This window comes from Stegodyphus dumicola, chromosome 6 (assembly GCF_044657685.1).
Source record: "Stegodyphus dumicola isolate Sdum_Otavi_A_Nest chromosome 6, ASM4465768v1".
NCBI lineage: Eukaryota > Metazoa > Arthropoda > Arachnida > Araneae > Eresidae > Stegodyphus > Stegodyphus dumicola.
This window is the reverse complement of record NC_140773.1, coordinates 43,606,769-43,628,997: the sequence shown is the minus strand read 5'-3', so window position 1 is coordinate 43,628,997 and position 22,229 is coordinate 43,606,769. Positions and strand designations below refer to the sequence as shown.

The 22,229-nt window shown below is 30.6% G+C and overlaps 2 protein-coding genes and 1 long non-coding RNA gene across 5 annotated transcripts in view; 2 read left to right on the top strand and 1 right to left on the bottom strand.

Moving 5' to 3' along the window:
- Positions 1 to 656: 656 nt before the first annotated feature.
- Positions 657 to 22,229, bottom strand: part of LOC146996731 (uncharacterized) — a 115,168-nt gene continuing 93,595 nt past the window's right edge. Inside the window, exon 2 of the long non-coding RNA XR_015041629.1 lies at positions 657 to 2,579. This is a non-coding gene — a long non-coding RNA (uncharacterized LOC146996731). The remainder of the gene's footprint in view (positions 2,580 to 22,229) is intronic.
- The window catches only part of LOC118192166 (immunomodulatory peroxidase-like), an 88,694-nt gene continuing 74,938 nt past the window's right edge, over positions 8,474 to 22,229 (top strand). For 2 of the 3 annotated variants that reach the window (XM_035363063.2, XM_035363061.2), the window contains exon 1: positions 8,474 to 8,561. In XM_035363063.2, coding sequence (XP_035218954.2) covers positions 8,554 to 8,561 — 8 coding nt within the window. In that variant the 5' untranslated portion in view covers positions 8,474 to 8,553. Of the gene's footprint in view, positions 8,562 to 21,737; positions 21,758 to 22,229 lie in introns of those variants that run through there. The other variant, XM_035363062.2, reaches the window with a different exon arrangement.
- LOC146996732 (uncharacterized) lies at positions 13,914 to 18,645 on the top strand. Its single transcript, XM_085817951.1, has 3 exons — positions 13,914 to 14,258; positions 16,417 to 17,123; positions 18,195 to 18,645. Exons 1-3 carry the CDS (start codon positions 14,103 to 14,105, stop codon positions 18,643 to 18,645), a joined length of 1,314 nt encoding a protein of 437 aa, XP_085674077.1. The 5' UTR covers positions 13,914 to 14,102.

Here is a 22,229-nt window from a genome sequence, read left to right as displayed (position 1 = left end):
AAGACCCTGTCGATTTGTTTTTCTGTTCCTTTCTTTTAAAATAAGTGACTAAATGGCCACAATACGTTCGAAATTGGCCCCTATAGTCCACGGGAAAAGGTTAAGTCAATTAGCCTAATTAAGCAATCTGCTCAAGTTGTATTTCTGTTTTAACGTCTTGCTAGCAGTTATTTTAAGATATGATCCGCTAAATAACTGAGCCAGCTTATGTAGACTATTTTATGGACAGTTTTAGACTACGTTTTCTATGTTTGAAATTTAGCTTTCTATTATGTTAATTAATAAGCCCGCAAGTTAACGGATGTTGCTTTGTAGCGCATGTCGTGCCTTTCTGATCAATTTAAGCGTAAACAAAAAAGTTAATTAATCATTCTTCGACTTCGTGAATGTTTCAGACTCAGAGATAATTTCCTATCAGTCTAGCCCGTTCTAAAGGTTTGTGACACAAGCTTCTAGAAACAGAGAACGGTGCAAATTTTTTTTGAAAACACATTTATAATGTCATACATTCGATCCTTTGATCAATTCATCTTTGTCGGTTCGTTTCTATCCACTTATGAATGTTATTAGTCAACTCTATTTGCAGGAAATAAACTGGGACACTTATGCAGGTTTAAGAATAACATGAGCTATATTTTTAATTTTGTAAATACATATTAACTTTTCACAAAGTATTGCTTTTATTCACATTTACATCAAACGCGCAAGTAATACATTGCATCTCTCCGCTCTTAACAAAAAAACAAGAAAGACCAACTCTACTCTCGGAATACAGTCAAACTCATTTTTAAATTTTTTCTCACGAGCATGCCGTTCTTCTCGCATCAAGCACGTTTCTTCTTCTCGTAGCCAGATTTTCCCCTCTTCTTTCAGATAAACTGTTTTTTTTCACACGAGCATGCCGTCCTTCTCACATCAAGCACGCTTCTTCTTTTCGTTGCCAGATTTTCTCCTCTCTCCTTTCAGCTATAAGTCGTTGGCTTTCAGCTATAAGTCTGTTCTTCCGGCAGGTTTGATCGGTAGCATAGAGTATGTGCATGACATATAACATGAAAGTTTGACTCTCAAAACTTCCATGAACAGATGTTCGATGTGGAGGCCATATGATACGGCAAACATTTATCGATTCTTGTCCTGAATTCTTGTCTCACAAATCTGCGTATCCATCCTATTTTAGCTGTTAACTGATGAATCCGTAAAGTCAGGTGCAGGATGAAGCGAAGCCCGCATCTCTGCTTACATGTAGGCATATTAGTTATCGCCAGGATTTGCTAACTGCTAAGCCTCCGCGCCAACTGGAATTCCGAGAGAGAACACTCCAGGGGTCGGTCCTGCGGTCTTCGATCAGTCTTCCCCTGCTATCAGTCTCTCGAATGTTACGCTGGTGCGCTGATAAATGCAATTTTACCAGTTTCCTAATTAACCAATAAACAATTTAGTAAAGCAAAATTAGATAAGTTATCTTAATAATTAGATTCAGTTAAACGGTTCATTAGTTTCCTAACTCCAATAGATTAGAAGTGACGCTTAATAATATATAGCTATAAATATTAATAAAAATATAATAGAAGAGCATAATATAGAATTAGCCGAAGCAGTAAATAATAAATAAGAAAGAGTAACAAAATTTATCATGCGAAAACAAATTTAGAAAGTTTGCATCAAATTTAACGGGGAAAGATATTTCAAACGATTTTGGAAACTGGAAAACGCATTGTACTTGCAAGGGCAGATAGGACATGTTGAATTAGCCTGGACGTTTGGCTTAGAGAAAATTATGGTAAATAATTACAGTGGAACCTCGAGATACGAGTTTAATTCGTTCCAGCACTGAGCTCGTATAGCGAATTTCGCGTACCAAAACCGAACTTCCCGTTAAAAATAATGGAAATCTAGTTCTCATCCCCCAAAATCTCATTACTATCTCATCTTAAGTCGACGTACCTGGTGTTTTTCGGAGAAGGTTCAAGTAGAGATTCTTAGCCTTAGCACAAATGATAGCTTCGACACTGAATCGCCTTTTAACTGTTTCTCGTTAATGCATACCAACAACAGCTTCTTAACATCTTCCAGGAGTTTTGGTCGGTGCTTAAAAATAACGGTACTCCTTTGGCCACACCAGGTTTCTTAATTTCTTCCATCTTCAGAATAGTTCAGATTGTTGATGTCGAACGGACGTAAATCTTTGCCATTTCCATCACTCTTACACCACGCTATGATTTCTTTCTTAATTTCAACGACCATGGCTTCCTTCTTTTCCTTTGCAGCACTATCTGAAGCAACAATCTTCTTGGAAGACATCCTGAAATAATTATTTTCACGTTAAATGTAAAAACCAATTAACTCACAAGCGCACAGATCTGTAGATCAAAGAACACTGAGTGATCTGACAAGGTTACTTTCCGATTCGAGCCATATCGATCAACGCGCCACGCATACCAACAGCCTGGCTCTTTGCTCGTTGCTCGAGTCAATGCTCGTATTTAGAGACGAATGTTTCACTCATACTTTCCTCGTATCTTGAATTTCTCGTATAAAGCGGTGGTCGTATTTCGGGATTCCACTCTATTGCCAAATATCTGAAAAAGGATAAAAAATACTGATGTATAAGCCTTATAGATGTCGGCGGATTGAAAATTAATTTCTATAAATATAAACTAAAAAAGTTATTGATTAATACTAGGGAACAATAATAAAAATACATGCAAACAAAGTAAACAATTGTGAAAATTGTGTCTTTCGACCAAATTATTAAATGAAATAATGAAATTTATGAAACATGTGCAAGTGCTATATGTTGCTGAAGTTTTAATTAATTAATTTCGCTAATTTCTGGAAATAAATTAAAAATTTCAATAAGACTGATTTAAATTTCAATAGGAGTTTATGGCGTATGTACAGAGGCTGTTCGAACATTTTTAGACGATTTTGCTTTGTTGTTAAAAAAATGGCCTGCTTGTAAAAAACTTTTTAACTGCAACTTTATTTTTAAAAGTATAAATTACCATCTGCTACCTGACAATTTTGTTTTCATGCAAATTGGCTCTTTTAAAGAAGCAATGGACGGAAGACTATGTTTTTGCTCTTTCAGGAGAAACTTATTCGTGTCTAGCTGTTAAAAAATGCTGTAAAAGCGATGATTTTTCTGTACGTAAAGCAATGATAGATAATATCGTCAAAGTTCGCTTCAAAGAGAAAAATCGTTCAAAATACATATTCACGGAAAACATGGAAGGGTTCGAATGTTACAGAGGTAAAAAATTTAATGTTAAAAGAAAATCCGCCAAGTCAAAGGACAGTTGCATAAAAATGCTCAGTGCCAACTGTAAACAAACTGATTAATGCTTAAAAAGGTGAAACAATTAATCTTAAAAAGGTGAAAAAATGTAATGTGCATTGTCTTTCTCCACGCCATATCGCCGAAAGCAGAACGCACTGCAGAATCCTCTGTGAGAAACAATTATTCAGACAAAAATGGAGAATGCTCTCATAACAGATGAATCTTGGATACATTTAAATGACCGCAATAAAAATAGATCAATTTATTAACATCTAAGACAAGAATCTTAGAACACAGTTCCAAGAATCTAAAGAAAGGTTTTTCAAATGGATTCATGATTGCTGCTGATTTTTTATTAAAGCAAATTAAAAATAAAGGCAGCTCCACATATCATCAGTAATATATATCATACCCAGTATTCAAATATGATTCAAATAAAGCTAAATGGCTAGAAGCACTCAACGCCACTAAATCAAATCGCTAATAATCACAGCACAAAGTTGGCCTGGAATAGGCAGACACGCTGTAAAACTAACTTCCGAAACTCTTGCTTAAATAACACTTCTGTCTGCTTTAATCTGAATAAATTCTCGCTGTCTCATTTAAATTCTGGTATGAAAGACGTGGGTAAAAAGAGAGTGATAGTAAACTGTTTCAGCTTAAAATTAACTATTAGTTAAAAACAAATATATAAACCTCACACTGTGTAACATAATAAGGAATACAGATCAGTTAGAGATTAACAGCATATCAGCAGAAATCTACCGACATGCCTCAACCATCATTGATTTTGGTAATCTGGGGATATTCAGGAAATTTAAATGCAATTTCCAATTCGTATAAGAAAGTTTTCCTGAAATTTCCAGAAGGCCGCTCAGATCTATAAATACATCTCGGACAGCTAGTAGTTCAGATCGCTCCTGCTTTATTTCAAAGACAGAGCTTCAAGCAGTTAGTTGAATTCAGAGAGCTAGCTGAGTGAACTATCCAAATTGTGCTTTTCGAAAAGCTGTCTAGTTCACAATTCAAAGAGTTAGAGAGTTATCTGTTCTTTTTAGTGTTATTAATTACAATAAACTGTTGATTTCTCCCTATTCTTCAAGAATAATTATACGATTATCTCTTTGAAACCATAGCTTGTATCAATACCGATGTAGTTTTCAGCACCAGCAATTTATTATTATTATTATTATTATTTTCAAATTTATATATTGAAAGAAAATTCAAGTTCCGTGAAAATTAGAAAAGAACAAAGAATATCTGAAATTGGAATTTTCAGATTTTCTTCAGATTTCAGAAGTCGCGCCAGAGTGTTTGTTAAATTTTTTCACGTTTTCGTTTAGTTCGCAGTTTACCAGTCTACTTATAGACTCATTCCTGGTAACACAAACTTTTGTCTTCTTAACTTTATTATTAAACATCGCTACAATTACCGATAATGTGTTTCCATACCTTTCTGTTATATTCGCTATATTATTTCCTTAAAATTACTAGCCGTTTGCTCGGCCAGCCGCTTAAAACGGTTATCATAAAAATCTGATGTGTACACCACATGACTTCCATGTACGGAATATTAAATTATACGCATTTTTTCTTCCATTTCATTTAAACTTACTGGATTGAATTAAATCTACTTCATCGACAGCGCATAAACCACAATAGAATAAATGCATTCTTTAAAATTCACTCTATTTGTTTACCATAGCGACACTCTGGAGCTAGGTTCACTTAACAGTATTATATTTCGTTCATAATATAACTCAGAATGCACAAAATTTATATCATTTAAAGAATTATCTAATCGTTTCCACATGTTCTATTCCAATACTATAATAAAGCTAAAACGATGTATAAAAGATATTAAACAAACAAAACAAAAAAGAAACAGTTTTTCACAGATGATTGAGTATTTCTCATTCAATTAATTCAGTTCTCACTTCGCGACAAGGCAAAAATACATAAAAACTCAAAATATCTGCATTAAAAATTACGAAGTAAATCTTAAACACTTATTTCCTAGAAAAAATTCCAGAAAGGATTAAGCATGATTTAATTCGCAATAATAAATGAGGGCGTTATCTTTGTTGTTTCGAAGATAAGTTTCTCTAGATTTGCAACAAATCCACTAGTCTGCTGTTTCAAATGTAAACAAGCAATGGCCGCCATAAAAAACATTATTAGGCTTAGCGGCACTTAAACAACTTTAAAATTGTTGATAATTCTAAAAATATTTCATACAGATTTACTAAAGGCATAAAAACCTTAACCGGAAGATAAGAACAACATAATTCAATCATTTTTAAAGCAAAAAATGTACAATTTACAAACATATAAGAGTAAAGAAACTGAGATCACTGAGCCGGGTAACAGAATGGATTATATATAAATATATTTATCTTTGTTGTTTCGAAGATAAGTTTCTCTAGATTTGCGTTGGTGCGGCCGATTGCAACCAAAATACGAGGTGCACATCTACGTGTATTAGCAGTCCTATATACAAAATTTCAACGTTCTTGAAGCTACTCGTTTTTGAGTTATGCGAGATACGTACGTAGTACATACGTTCGTAGAGACGCCACGAAAAATTATCTTCATAATTCATTTTAATGCAGTTTTATAATTTTTTGGGAGGAAAAGAGTCTTTTATTCTTTCCTTACGTACATATATCTCGCAAAAACATCGTTAAATTTCATTCCATAGAGGTCAAATTAGATATTTTCGTTGAAATATGCTGCCTGAAACTTTTCGCGATTACAATACTTCCTTTTACTTCGTACAAGGAAGTAAAAAAGAAAAAAAATATATATGTAAGGATATTAATGAATTCAGTTAGTTTAATTCCATAAAAATATTTAATATTCCTAATGAGACATCTTACGATTCAAATGTCTTTTTATTTAAACGAAAGAAATTAAAGAGTAGAAAAAATATTAAGAAATGCGTTTTTAGCTTTTACATAGTTTTTTTGTCGCTCAGCAAAATTAGATTAGATTAGAAAAACAAATATCTTACATTTTACAGAATGACAACACTTTGGCGCGTGAAAGATAGAAGTATTTCCTTCAGACAATGGGAACACATTACTTTTAAATAGCTCAGTTCCTGTTTGCTGGTTAAATTTGAAGGATAAGGTTGATTACACTTGAATTCCGCTCGGGCCTACAGAGATGAATAAAAAGCTAATTCACTTGTAGACAACCTAGAAACAGCATTTCAGCATAATCCAACATCTTACTATAATAATTTATTGACATATGTTAAGAAAGCAGTTCGCAATGCACTCTTTTTACGAATAGATTTTTTCCTTTCTTCTCTTACCTTATTTTTATCAGGATACTTAAAATTCATGTTTCTATTGAGCAAGATAATATAAAAAATCTAGCTTTTGAAAAAAATGCCCTAAAAAGGTATCACTTGCTTTACAAGTATTACTAAATCTCTTATGAAACACTGTCACTTCACTAATTGCTAGTCATATGTGATGATAATTACTTTTCTTAAATCAAATCAAAATAGAACTTTACCCTGAAGCTAATGAAGCTAATGAATTCACCCATTCCTTAGCTTAGCTGCTTCATAAAATTGTAGAAAAAGTCATAATACACTACATTTAACCACTATTCCACATTCTTCTTGTCTGACACAAGAGCAGTTTGGATTTAAGGCAAAATATAACACTTCACAACAGCTCCTTCACGTCATCAATACGATTACTGAAGGCTTCAAGAGAGAACTGCCCACAAGGGAGGTCTTACTTGATGCGGCAAAAGCTTTTGACTACATTCTTGCACTACTGCGTTTATAAAATAATCAAACTTAATTTTCTATCTAATCTTATTTTAATTACCGACTCTTTTCTCCATAAGACTTCGTTTAGCCTCCTTGCTGGAAATGCATACTCGTCACAGAAGCTGATTAAAGCAGGTTTATTCGAAAGTTCAGTTCTAAATAGTTCAGTTCAGTGCTGTAGGATGTCATAACTATATACAGGGTGATTCTAAATCGTTTTTACAAATTAAGAGGGGGAATAGTACTCATCCAGATGAGGAATAATTACCATAGAACATACGATCGCATTCCACTCTGGGGGGGCAGAAAAGAGGAATATTAGAACTCCAACCTGAACTTACAACAGTATTGGGAAAGCGAATAAACGAGACCACAAGCTGCACAATCAGTTTAGCGAAAAACTCACAAAGAGTGCACAAAACGGATAAAACCGAAAACCTGGCTTTCGAGCGTTAATTTGGCAATGGCAAACACTCAAATGCACATCTTTGGTTGGCAATGTGTCAACCTCGCAAACGATTGCAACAAGTTAATTATCCAATCAATGGTTGAAATATTGTCAACTAACTCCAACTTCAGCTGTATGCCGAGATTAACATGACAAGTTCATGCTGTGTTCCGGCTGTCAGAACTTCGTCCCGTAGAAGGGCGCTTCTAGTAGAATGAGCGCAGTACAGTAAGTCCATGAGGACAGGATAGAAGATGGCAAAGGAGAAAAAAACTGCTACCTTTATACTTGATATCTGAGGTAGCAGTTCCTCCCTAATCATTTAGATAATTAACTTTTTGCAATCGTTTGCGAGGTTGAGACCTTGCCAGCCAAAGATGTGCATTTGAGTGATTGCCATCAAAGTCTGAGCTCGAATTAACACTCTAACGCCAAGTTTTCTGCTTTATCCGTTTTGTGCATACTCTTTCACTAAACTGATCGTGCAAATTTTGGTCTCGTTCATTCGCTTTCTCAACCTTGTTGTAAGTTCAGGTTGAAATTCTAATATTCCTCTTTTCTGCCTTTCAGAGAGGAATGCGACCCTATGTTCTTTGGTAATTATAGCTCATCTGGATGAGTACTATCACCCCTCTTAATTTGTAAAAACAATTTAGACTCACCCTGTATATAGTTATGACATCCTACAGCACGTTATAATTCCATTAAGACTCTGGCTAATAGTGTCAGAGTGAGATTCTTATTTCTCTGACAGTGAGTAATAAATACAATTAACAGACAGATTTATCCATTTGAGTTGGATATTTATTATAGGTTCCATATTATTCATTGCGCAAGATTTCTTTAAACGAGTTCATCAAACATCTTCAGCTGTTCTACGTGACAGAGAAAAAATGCTTCTTACATAACTTTCACTGGCATTTATGATAAAACAGTAGTTTTAAGAACAGGTGCATAAACAATTCTTTAATATATATGAAGTCTTAGCAATTTTTCCTTCATTCTGCTGAATTTCTTACGAGTCAGCTCTCCAAGATGATTTGGTACGTTAAAATTTTTACAATGGTTTCTTTTATCTGAATGATCCAGATAGATATTAAGCAAATGAACTGTACATAAATCATTTTTATTAGAATATTTTATAGCATATACAATTTCTTAAAATATGTAATATTTTAGCATCAAGCTGTTAAACGCGTTTAAGCGCATATTTGTGGTAACTGCTCTAGTAATATTTTTTAAATAAATACTTCTCAAATCCTTTATTCGCTTCAAGAATGATAACTTTTTTATTTTGTCTGCAGTAATTTGAAAACGAAAAGTGATTATGCTGGTTCTTATTAAACGTAAATAATTTAAAACCAGAATCATAGTTATTGATGTATACTATTCCACTCGTAAAATACTTACATATATCAATGAGCATTTGAGAAGATATACTTTTTATTTGAAGCACCCCATTTAAGATCTTTAATTAATAAAATTCATTCTAAAAGAAATTTATATAAAAAGTAAAACATTGTTTTCAGGTGCAGCTTATTTTTTTTATATCTCCTTTTTTTATTATTATATAATGAAGAAACTGTGCGCATGTATCTATACATTTTCTTGGCTATTTAAAAACAATGTGTTACCACTTCCTGAAATAAAATATATCTATTTTTCCTTCCCCAGTGTGTTGAAATTCAGTAAAACAGAAGTCGTTTAACTTCCAAATTTAATTTACCTGTTACTGAATAACAAATCAAGTGACTGAAGATCAATAAAAACAGTTCTCTATCATATTTTTTCTTCTTTTTAATTGGGTTGATTTAAATGAAAATGCAAATTAATCATGAGACGGTTAAAAAAAAGTATAAAATATTTTTATAAAATAATACTACTTGGAATCATTAAAATCGCTACGTGTGTTTTCATTCTTATGATAACTATTTAAAGGTTTTGGCTGTAGAAGCGACTAGTTCCCACAAAAATTCAGATTTTTAAATTCCTCTAATAATATTTAAAATAAAATTACAAATTTTGCGTTTGATACGTTATAGATGTATATTTATATATAAAATATGTTTTATATATATATATAAATTAATATATAACATATATACTATATGTATAAGTTTTATTTTATTATTTTTAATAGATTATCCTATAAACTTTATCTGTAAACTAGCGGTGAAAATTTTTTAAAGCGTAAGAAATAACCAAACTTTTGTTGTGAAAGCGAAAAAAAGGGAAGAAATTGTGTAAAATTAAATTAAAGCCTAATAAAAAAGTATAAAGAAAACAAAAGAAATACTAATCATCCGTTCTTCAATCTTTCGAAGAGAAATTTCAAGGGGTTAGTATTTAAAACATTAAACCAGAACGATTAATGAGAGCTGAATAAGATGTTTTGTTCTTCTCGACATTACATGACTAGCAATTTAAATTAATTTTGTTGTTTGCGAAATTATTTTTCTAGTAGTCTTATAATGTCAAAGAACTACTTCTAAATGTGGCTTTACACACTATGAAATATAAGCACAGAAAATAATAATACATTTAAAAATTAAATTGTATGTATTCTAAATTAAATTGTATGTATACATGCACTCGCCTTGTCCCCAAACATCCTTACTCAACCTTTATTTTCGCTACCGTTAGTAGTAGGCATCCACTTCCAAATATAATTTTTTAATAACACAGTTATCCATATTCTGGCATTTTAAAAGTCTATAAATAATTTTTTGCAAAAATTGTGAAATCTAACATATTATGTGTTCACTTTTCCTCTCTCTATATATATTTTAAAAATCAAAGTACATTATTTCGTTTCATCTGCAAATGCATTAAAAAAACAACAAATATTGTACTTAAGACGAAACATAAAATACAAAAATTTCATATCCGTACGCGTTTGCCACATTTACCAAACCTGACTTCCGTATTATTTCATTTGTGCAAATATACTCGTATAATCCTAGAAAATATTTCATTGCAGTAAATGGTTATATCATTTAAATATGTTATACAATAAATATATTTCAAATTAAATTAATTAGATAGATTGATAAAATATTAAATTTTTAAAATGCGTATTTTTTGTCTATTAACTTCTAACTTATAGAGAAACGTTCTGAGATATAATATAGAAACGTTCTAAAACTACTTTTACTGTAGAATTAATTAAGTAATCACAGATTAATTACACATGAAAGTTAAAGGATCTCATATTTTATTAAAGGACATCACTCTGAGAACAGGGAAAGATAGGCTGTATGGAATTAAAAGGTCTTAAGCTTTGCAAAAGACGACAACTGCAAAGTCAAATTTATCATAAACGCATTGCAATGTAACATAGCACAGCATTCCAAAAGTCTAGGAAATATGAGCTGAAGACATTCCTAATGCTAAATTAGAATCATTTCGTTGATTGCTTTTTAATTTATTATATAACCCTTTAGCTAAATGTTTGGTCGTAAACAACGTTTCTTCAAGTATTTGAGTATAGTTCACAATTTTTTTTAATTCAAACTATAGCTAACAGCAGTGCTTAAGATTTTTCTTCCTATATATTGCATGTTAAAATAAGATATTCTCTTGAAGTGTTCTTTTATACATACTATATCCTTTTATAAATCAGATATCGAAACATTCTGAAAACTAATTTTACTGAAGAATTTTTAATAGTTTAAAAATACATTTCAGTTAAAATTTGAAAGTTGCTTAAACTATTAATACAGTAAACAAGTGCCATTAAATCAACATATTAGTTTTATGCCCTTTCATATAAATGAATAATATAACTTTGAGAAAACACTCATAGTTTTCAAAACAAATCCATTTCAAGCAATCAGGTAGAGGATAATAATAAACAAGCAGATTTTTAGTCAATACAGCAGATTTTTACAATAATATACAAGCAAATATGTTTACTTAATTTACTTAACAATATGGCAAAGAAATCTTCTAAACTCATTAATAATGATCAGATTATTTTAGAAACATTTAACGTTTCCTGCAATTTTTATAAAATTGCACATAATAAATTAGCAAGAAATAATTTATATTGTTTATTATTATAAACTGTTGCTAGAAGATTTGGAATGATTTAACAACAATAACGTTCTGAGATAAGCAATCACTACATTTTATGACAAAAATATCGCCATTAGAATAAAAGATTTTAATTCTAAAACTTTATACACTCATCCGTTTTTAATCTAGATATAACTGGTCATTTGAAATATAAATTGCCGAACACAGGGGTTTGAGAGAATGATTGGTGGGGTTTCTTGAGATCTCTAAGAAGCATGCATAACTGAAATGGACCGAAAGTGCTTTTATTTAATTTCATTACACACATAGCTTCTTTGCTAAATTATCGCATTTCAATATGTGTTTCATTAACAATACAACAGATGTTACAGCAAAAAAATAATCAGTTTCTGTCCATACTCTGGAAAGAACATTTAATGAAAAGCTTGCATTTGCTTATGTGATTTTCTCTCTAGAGTTCTCTAGAGGACCATCTATTTCATCTGAAAATTCATTTTTAACAATTTCTTACAGGGGAAATCCTTTCAGTTACGATAGTGACTTAAGAATCATGGGAATAGGTCCATTTCCACAAATTCATGGTTTAACTCATGCTGCATGTGATCCACAAAAGTGAACCTGTGCTTGAATTTGTAGAAAGAAGATACTTAGATCAACATCTTCAGTTTGTGCTATTTGAGGAGGTAGCCACATATAGTGACATTAACACAATCTTGGCTCTGTTTATGTGACGCTTAAGGATTTTCAGAGGCCCAAATTTGGCTACTGTAATAATATACTTGTAATTTGGCTCCATTATACGTGCACATAATCGTTTTGGGCAACTGAGTTAAAAGTACTTTCAGTCCATTTTATGTTATATACACTTCAGAAAACCGTCGTGAAATCCCACCATTCGTTTTCGAAAAATCTTGCATACGTCGACTGATAAGCATACGTCGACTATCAAGAATTAGAAGGAAAATTATCTCGTGAAAGTTACCTAAATTTTAATCACTTTTAACCCTTTTAATTTGAAATATATTTAAATGATAAAATATAGCTTTCAAGGATTTGCAACCATTTTAAAAAAAATTCATTTTCATTGTGCTATCTATTTAGCATTTTTAACTCGTCAGGCATTTTAGGAGAAAAAATCAATTTTGATTTCTAAAATTCATTACATTACAGAAATTACATACAGAGTTTTCAGAAATTACGGTTTAGGTATTTAGATTAAATTTACAATAAGGATGGTGAAAACTAAAGACACTGAAAGCAAGTTAAATTCTGAGCTGTTGTTAGTACATCTTCATCTTGACTATTATGTTTGAAGAAAATTTCTTAAAACAGTTAAGCCATTTGTTTAAAGTTTGGTTTTTAGTGACAGTTAAAAATCATGTTCCTGGAATGCTTGGGAAGTTACCTTAAAGATTTAAAGTATTAAATCAATAAAAAGGTTAGCATTTGAAACTTTTGAAGGTCAAGGTCGAAACATTTTGTAAGCTAATGTAATTAAACTACATTAAACAAATTATAATAAAGCTATCGATCAAAAACCATTGTGTGAAAATTTTAATTGTGTTACTGTATTTTAATTAATTACTATTATGTTTTTGTTTAACTCAAATTTTCTGTGACTAGTGTAGTGGATATATATTTTTGGCAGTTAAAAGCTTATTGTATTTATTGTTTTATGCTTAGACTTTTCTCACGAAACAGGGAGTGTTTTTTTCCGAGCATCTAAACAGAATAAGGGATCGAATTATTTGGCCAGTATTCCCCAAATAGATTCACTAGGTGGGTTGTGAGTAATATTTACAAAGATAAAAAGCTGTTAAAGTATCGTCGCTACAAGAGGTTTTGTTTACTTGGTGTGAAAAGGAAGAATTAATTGGCGTCTTTTCTTGGTATTTGATTTATGAATGTTGCAAGTGATGGATAAATGCGTTTTGCGAACGGAGAAGCCTCGAGTGAATTCTTTCGGGCTGCAATTAAAGGGCAGCATTGACCTTATCTATGTGTTGCTCTCCGAAGTTAGAAGGGGTCGAATTTCTGTTTCTCATGCGTTTTGGGTGACTCACTTTGAAGGTGTCCAGATAAGTGTCTTTGTGGCAGCATTTCGCTTTCTATTCGTTGGGGGACTGAAAATAATAAATACAAAAATGAGAAAATTCACCCGGTTAGTCAAGCTTAAATTTATATTTATCTTTCAGCTTGTAATATTTTGGTGGGATGAGAAACCGATTTTTCTTCGAGTCTTGTGTGGAAATTTAAAAGCAGTTTTAAGATTGATCTGAAGTTATCAAGTAGGAGATAAGAAGGATATGGGGCTAGCTTGTCTGCGCAAGCGGGCTGGGGCAGTACCTCCTATATACGAAGCCAAGCCTCTAGGGTTGCTTGAACGGTCTGACGTCATCTAAGTCGTCATTCCTACCATCTTCCTCGTGGCAAAGAATGAAAGAATATACTTCGGTGTCGTAGCGTAGTGAACTGACTGTTGTTTGAAAGTGTAGTGTGCTCTAATAGAACATTTTTCATTTAAATTACTTTATTTATTTTTTATTATGCCACATAAATGCTGTGTTGCAACATGCAAAGGAAATTATAAGAATGGCCCGAAGGTGGCTGTATTTAGTTTTCCTACGGAAGAACAACTGAGAAAACAATGGATTTGGAACTGCAAACGAAAAGATGGATTCAAGCCTACGAAACATTCAAAGGTAAGCATGCATTTCATTTTTAAATTAGAAAATTCCTGAAAGATTAATGTCATTGAAAGAAACATGACTTGAAAATGCGAAAACAAAAAATTCTCAATGCAAGGGAAATAATTTACTAAAGTTCCATTGCATTCAACCATAGAAAATAAAACGAAGTTTTAATTACTTTCTATACAAGCATAGTTATATATTTATTTACTAGGCAGAAATTTCTCTTATCCCATTATGAATGAGTATTATTAATGAATTCTTTCAGTAATTTATATTTTCGGCGTCGGGATCTTTATAACACGCACATTGATTTGGGATTGATTAATCTTTCAGGAATTTATGTTATACAGAGCTTATACTGAATTTTAAAGTGATTATAAAATGGACCCTTTTCTCAATAACTAGTCAATAGAAAATCCACCAACCTTATAAAGTTCATATTATAACTTTAAGTAGATAAATATAAAATGCTTCAAGTCGTAATTTTAAAGCCGTTAATTTAAAGTTGTTTTAGATATAAGTATTTAACTGTTTGGGTATACTATTTCTTTTGATTTAGATAAGTCTCGTTCCACCTATTTTATTTTTTTTTTCTTTTTAAAACTGAATGTATGCAATGCCCCTTTATTATATGCTAGGAGCATTTGAGAATGCATTTTGCTCGTAACTCATGTGAACAGGAAATTAATGCTAATTATGCAATGTTCTAAACTTTATTAATTCTAAAATCCTTAAAAAAATTATGAAATATATGTAAAAGAAAACAATCGTATAAATGGACTAGTTTTGACAGTAATTATTTTAATTTCTGTAATAAGTTACAAGGTGTTTAAATTAAACTGTCTTGTTCAAATAATATTGCCTAAGATTGTAAGCTTACTAGTTTTCATTACATGTTAGCATAAATCCTAATTATCCTATTAAATTGTTTCATGCACACACACATCTATAAAAGTACGAGTTTCTTATGCCAATAACACCTGCCTTGTTACAGTGGTTCACTTGCTACTGGCAGTAAGTTCTTGTGGGCTTGAAATTTACATTAATTTCTTATCTAAAAACACTTATATAAGGGGTTTTGTTTATTTATACTTGTTGCAGTGGAATATGAAAATGTTTCATTGTATTAATAAGTTATATAACTTTTAAAATTTTTGAAAAAAGTTAAGAAAATTATATGGAAAATAAGCAATCTAGTGAGCCTTCCACAGTAATATAATGTCAAACACGATTGATGAATGTGAATATTTCACTCCAAAATTACATAAGAATAGCCTAAAATATTTAATTACTGCAAATAAACTGTTAAATATACAAATTCTTGTTTTTTTTCTTTGTGTATCATATTTTAGCACTTATACATGTTTTAATAATTCAAGAAAAATGAATTTTTTTAATGATTAATGATGTTTTATGCTCTTAAATATAAACATTCATAGGCACACAAGTAAATTTGTACTTCTGGTTGTGAACATATCATTTGTAAAAATGTTTAGAAAAAGAGCCAGTAACTTTATATTTGAATGGTACGAATGAATGAATGTGGTTAATCTTATTCTTATCCATCAACTGATGGTTAATCTTATTCTTTTTATAACTGTATTATCACCATTTTGAATGTAATTCCATAACCAAGTGTTGTTTTCAAATAACTGAAGAAAGAAATATTTAGGATGTAGCAATTATATATACATGAGCAATTGTATGTTACCTGAGGATGTATCAATTAAATATTACTTATGTTATATGCATTTGACATATGACAACAAACATGTGCTAATTATTTGCACTTTTCAAAACTTTATGACAGCATCCATGGCTCTTTTTAGCCCAAAAGAGTTAATAGTTTTGTTTTAAGATTTTGCATTATTCACTCTAAATGGCTGCATCACTTTTTTGCGTTGTGCACTTTAAATGGCTATATCTCTTCAAATTGTTACCATCCAAACATTATCGCCCTGTATTATTTTTAAAGAAATTAAATGACACAACGGTAACCCTTCCCTTAAGCAGATAGCTCTTGAGTGCTTTGCCATGATTAAATAAAAATACAATAAAACCCTTATTAGACTGTGCATGTATTTAAAGGATGGCGAATGCTTACGATTTTATAATTGTTTAACCTTTTGATACATGTTTATTTATTTGTTCTTTTTCATATTAAAAGGTGTGTGAACTTCACTTCAAGCAAGAGGATGTTCTGAGGCAAACTGAATTCTTTGATGAGAAAACTGGAAAGAAGATCATTATACCATTGTCATATCCTCGTTTAAAGAATGGTGCAATTCCAAGTCTGTTTCCTGATGGTCCGAGTCATCTTAGTTCCAGTGTTTCATCAAGGGAATCACCAGAGCATAAAAGACTCAAAAGAGAACAAGATGCACTCGAAAAAGCCTTAGCCTGTAGCTTAGCTGAAAAGGAAGAGTATGAACGAAAACAAATGTTTTATAATTTAGATGAACTAAAAATTTGTTTTAATACTGTGAATTTACCAGATAACTGGATAGTTATACACAGGCCTATACATACTATGATTCTTAATATTTCTAATGACAATCATCCAAGAATTCTAAAATCATTATTGATTGATTGTAATTTGAATATATCTGTAGCAATTAGAAATATACCTATTAAATCACTGAAGCAATATGTAATCCCATCAAAAATTAACAACCTTAAAGATCTTTTAAGTATTTTAGAGAAATTAGACCTATTTGCCTCAAATGATTCATCTGAAGACAGTATTCAAAATTATTTACAAATTGTAAATGAATTAATGACAATTTTAAAAGAGAAAATTCCTCATAAAAACAATGAAATAAACTTTCTCGTTGAGCAACTATCAAACTTGAATTCAGAAAAACAACAATATAGGTATTCTGCAGACTTTCTAATATTTTCCATTTTACTTCACACAATTTCACCACATGCATATAATTTTATTCGAAATTCAGAAAATATTATTATGCCTCATCCACGGACCATTCAGAAAATTTTTTCAGATTTTAATATATATCCAATAAATGAACAATACAACCAAAAGTTCCTAAGCTACATAAAATTTAAATTTCAAGAACTATCAGAAAAAGATCTGCTTGTTATTTTAATGATTGATGAAATTCATCTAAATCAAGCATTTGATTATAAAGGTGGTAATTTGTGTGGAATGGCATATAATTGCAAAAATGCTGCATCTAGTGCATATGTTTTCATGATTCGCAGCCTATTATCTGTTTATAAGGATGTTGTACATATTTTGCCGGTGAAAACACTTAGTGCGGATAATTTGTATATTTATATTAAAAAAATTGTTGTGGGATTAGAAAATATTGGGTTTAAAATTATTGCTATTGTCACTGACAATAATTCGATTAATAAAAAGGCTATGTCTCTGTTTTCCGAACCACCTAAAGTTAGTATTGTTTATCAAAACCCTGTTGACAAATCTAGGCCAATGTTTTTTATTATTGATACAGTGCATATTTTAAAATGCATTAGAAATAACTGGATAAATCAAAAAAATAATAATCAGAGTATGTTTTTCCCAAGTTTTGATGATGCTTCACATATTGAAACTGCATCTTTTTCTTGTATTAAAAAATTACATGAATCTGAAACTGGTAAGTTATTAAAGTATGCTTATGGTCTGACAATAAAAGCTCTATATCCAACTAACTTAGAAAAACAAAGTGTAAAGCTTGCATTGCAGATTTTTAATGATAATGTTGTTGAAGCATTATTTTCTTTTGGGCAGCAGAAAGAAATAATAAATTTCCAAGAAACTGGAAACTTTATTAAAATAATAAACACATGGTGGTCAATTGTAAATGTGAAATCTATTTTTAAAGGGGTTCATAAAAATAATGTATTTGAAACACCTTTCACTGTGGCAGAAAATGATGAAAAATATGTTTTTATGAATAACTTTTTGAATTGGCTAGATAGTTGGAAAAATTTGAATTTAACCTCTGGTTGCCTAACCAAAGAAACTCACTTTGCAGTATACCATACAACGTATGCTTTAATTGAGATATCAAGGTATTGTATAAATGAGTTGGGTTTTAAATACCTTTTACTTGGAAAAATACAAACAGATATGTTAGAGGCTAGATTTGGTAAGTACAGGCAACTGGCTGGAGCTCACCATAATATTTCTATCAGACAGGTTTATGAAATAGAGGGTAAATTAAGACTTCAGAGTACATTACCAACCCTAATAAATTCTTCAAAATTTGGAAATATTCCTCTTCATGTATCTGATTTTAAAGACACTGAAGAACAAACTTTTGATGACACTGATGTACAAACATTCATAGATGAAATAACAGTTGAAGATAGTGATATGCACGACATAAAATTGGATGTACCTATTTTGACTTATATAGCTGGATATTGATGTTATAGTATGCTAAAAAAGTTAAAATGTGATGTATGTAAATCCAATATTACTATTGATAAGGAGTTAGCTTTAGAAAACGATGAAAATATTCATTCATGGATTAAGGTTTTTGATAGAGGTCTTATGTATCCTCATCCTGATATTTTACATGCTGTTATATACAATTTTATTGTTGTTAAGAAACTTATTTCAGATGAATATGAGCAAAAATTTTTATTTTCGGCAAATCCACGAGTTACAGTGTGTAAAATTACTCTAAATTTACTTCATGAAAATTTTTTTTTAGAGTTGAATGACTGTCCTAAACTTCATGACCCTCAAATTATTTTGAAAAACATCATACAAGCATCAACGAATATTTTTCTAAATAATTACTGCAAAAAGTTGAATGATAATCTTTTAAGTAACAATTTAAATAGGCAACGGAAATTGAAAACATTAAAAAAATAATTTATGCATACAGCAGAAATGACATATACTATGTTTATAAGTTAGTAAACTTTATAAAATAAGATAGTGACACTAATCTATTGTTTCTTATTATCTTCAGACTTAATTTGTAATTCATTTTATCTAAATGAATATTTTTTGCAGAATGTAGATAGTATGTTAAATAAAAAAAATAGTGCTTTTTCTATTTGTGTTGTGAAATCTTTACCAACTCTTTCAAAATGCATGCACACACACACACAAAAAAAAAACATTTGTAATAGATAACTAATTATGACAGTAAAGTGCTAAAGTTGTTAAGTCTCTTATATAATATCATTTTGTGCAAAATAGGTGTATTTATTGTAAACTAGAGAAATATTGATTTTTGAAGATAAAATACTTTGCCAATTAATATTACTATTGTTTAGATTTTGAAATCAGTATCTTGCAATTTTTTAATATTATTTTAATTGAAGCAGACATGTTTATTACATTAATTTTACGCTGTAAGAAGAAAATAAATACAATTTGTTTTTACCTACAATTCCATATGAGTCATTTTTATAGATATTCATGCATTTTTATGGAGGAAATTCACTGTATTCTTATACAATATTTTCATTGTAATACATGCTAAATTCTGTCAAAACTAAAATTAAATACTTTGGAATTAAAATTTCTAATGATGTGGTTGTACATATACAGGGGAAAATTTATCAAAAATAAATTGAGTAAAAAAATATTTTTAATCCTTCCCAGCTGTAAGGCTTCATGCAGTTATACTAAACTATTTTGATATTAAAAAGACTTAACTGTAATAAAAAATAAGTAGCATCAAGTTACATAAATAAATAGTCGTCCCACCCTTTTTCCCACTGTAGTATGCAATGCCATTTCCTATTACTTCCAGTTATAAATTTACTGGTACAAAAAATTCAGGCCAAAAAAAATAAATAAATAAAATCCTTTTTATATGTTTTGCATCCTAATTGTGTTGCTTTCCTTTAATAAAAATCTGAATTATTTTGAAAATTTTAAATCTTACTTTACATCTTAACAATCAGGCTATATTTATTTTCATTTCTAATAGGAAAATACATAAAACTTGTTATTCTTTCAATTCTAAGAATTGAGGACATTTGATCTATTTAGATGTTTTAAAAGTTCCTACTGATTACCCTGATAAAAATTCCAGTAAATACATATATAAACTTCATATTTATCATTTGCTAAAAAATTCTCAAATAAGTTACAATGAAATGCTTTCAGGAACAAAAATTTACTACAAAAAAAATTATATGCACATAATTAGACAAAAGGGGTGTTACAAACATTTAACAATAAGAATGAAACATAAGAATTTTGAATTCCTAGCAAGTGTCAAGTTTGTTGAATTTTTACAATTTTTCTTTTTTTTTTATTATTGGGGAAGATGCAGTTATGTATTCTCAAATAATGATCTAATTTAAAATGCCTAAATATATGAAATGTTTTGCTACCGTATTTTAAAACTACCAATGAATAAATATTGATAGATGCTAAAAAATAGTATTTTTCAAATCATTCTCCAGGTTTCTCATCTGTTAAGAAATTCAGTCCCACACTGAAGTGAAAAAAAAGCGGAAAATGACTAAACAATTATGTGTAAATTTGTATTTATGAGAAACAGAAAATGCCGTTAAAAATTGATTAAAATTAATTTAAGGATTTTTAGTGTTAATCAATTGTAAACTTGCTTAATTATGCGTTATCCTCTTTGTTAAGGAAGAAAATATTTAATAAAATATATATTCTTCAGAAAGCAAACCAGCATCAGCCAGATATTCAGTATATATTTATTACTACTAATCTGAAGTATGTTGAATTAATTTCTTTACTATACTGTTATTATTTTAAGCATAAAAATATATAAGGAAAGTAAGGTTAGGTATTTGAAATTAGAAAATGCAGTCGATGAAATCAAATCGGAATATATATATTTGCACACACACACATATATATATATATTTAAAACCAAACGATATAGTAAGCCTTATGCAAGGAAATAAAAACCACTTTTCATTTTCTCTCCTCTTAAAGGAATAACAGCGATAAGTGGTTTCATGTGGCAACCATGCTTTCTGTACATAAGGACGACTTTAGTGACGTAGTGTGCGGCGTGCGGTGGCTTCGTTTATAGGAGGTACTGGCTGGGGCCCACGTTTTCCTGGCCGATGCATCCCTTAGCTGACTGCCGCTTTACAAAGCCAACGCTCCGGTTGTAGGGCGAAGAAATCGTGCTTGTGCTTCGTGCTTCACCGCTCAAGTCGAGCGAACGCACCAATAGATTTAATTATAGCTCAACTCCCAATACCTGAAGATTTCATTCTTTCAATCCAGTATGCAGCTCTCTACAAGAAATATGACCCCTGAACGCGTCTGTGTGAGCAACGTTTTCCTGTCTTATGTTCCTGAATCACTACGGTTTCTCCATTCATCTACTTTCAGCTACTAAAAAATTATTGATAGTGCGCTTCTTCCCTTATATTTTCTGCAATATGTCATTTCTCTTGAACTCGTATTTTGTGTGGATTTGTGAAGCATACCAAGAACTCGATAACGTGATCCTGCGCTGAAGTCGCAGATAATTCGAGACAGAGAGAGCACTGAATCTTAGGAGCTCCTTCTGACTGATGGTGTAAGGAAATTCTACTGTTAGTTGTCTTTGTATCATTTTTATATATATCATTGTTTTATATATCAAGTGAGGAAAATTTTATTTCATCTTAATCAGTAGAAATGGAATTTTAAATTAGAATTAAAAGGAAATGGGTTGTGCTTAAGTGACTTTAAAACTAATGTCTGTAAAATATGTAATTCTATTAATTATGACTTACATTAATTGATAATGATTTCGTAACGTTTAAGTTGAGTATTGGAATGCTGTGGACACAATTGAATGTGTGAGATTTTAAAGATTCTTCTAATCTCTATGAAATATAATTAAGTAACAATCGAAATACTCTGCAAAATGATCTTGCATTATATTTAAGTGTGTTACCCAGTTTTGATAAAGAAATATTTAAAAATAGTATAATTTGGAATATTGTTTAATCATTGGATGTAAAGGTATTCTGGACAGCTATCCTCATTTATGGTACTCTAGAGAT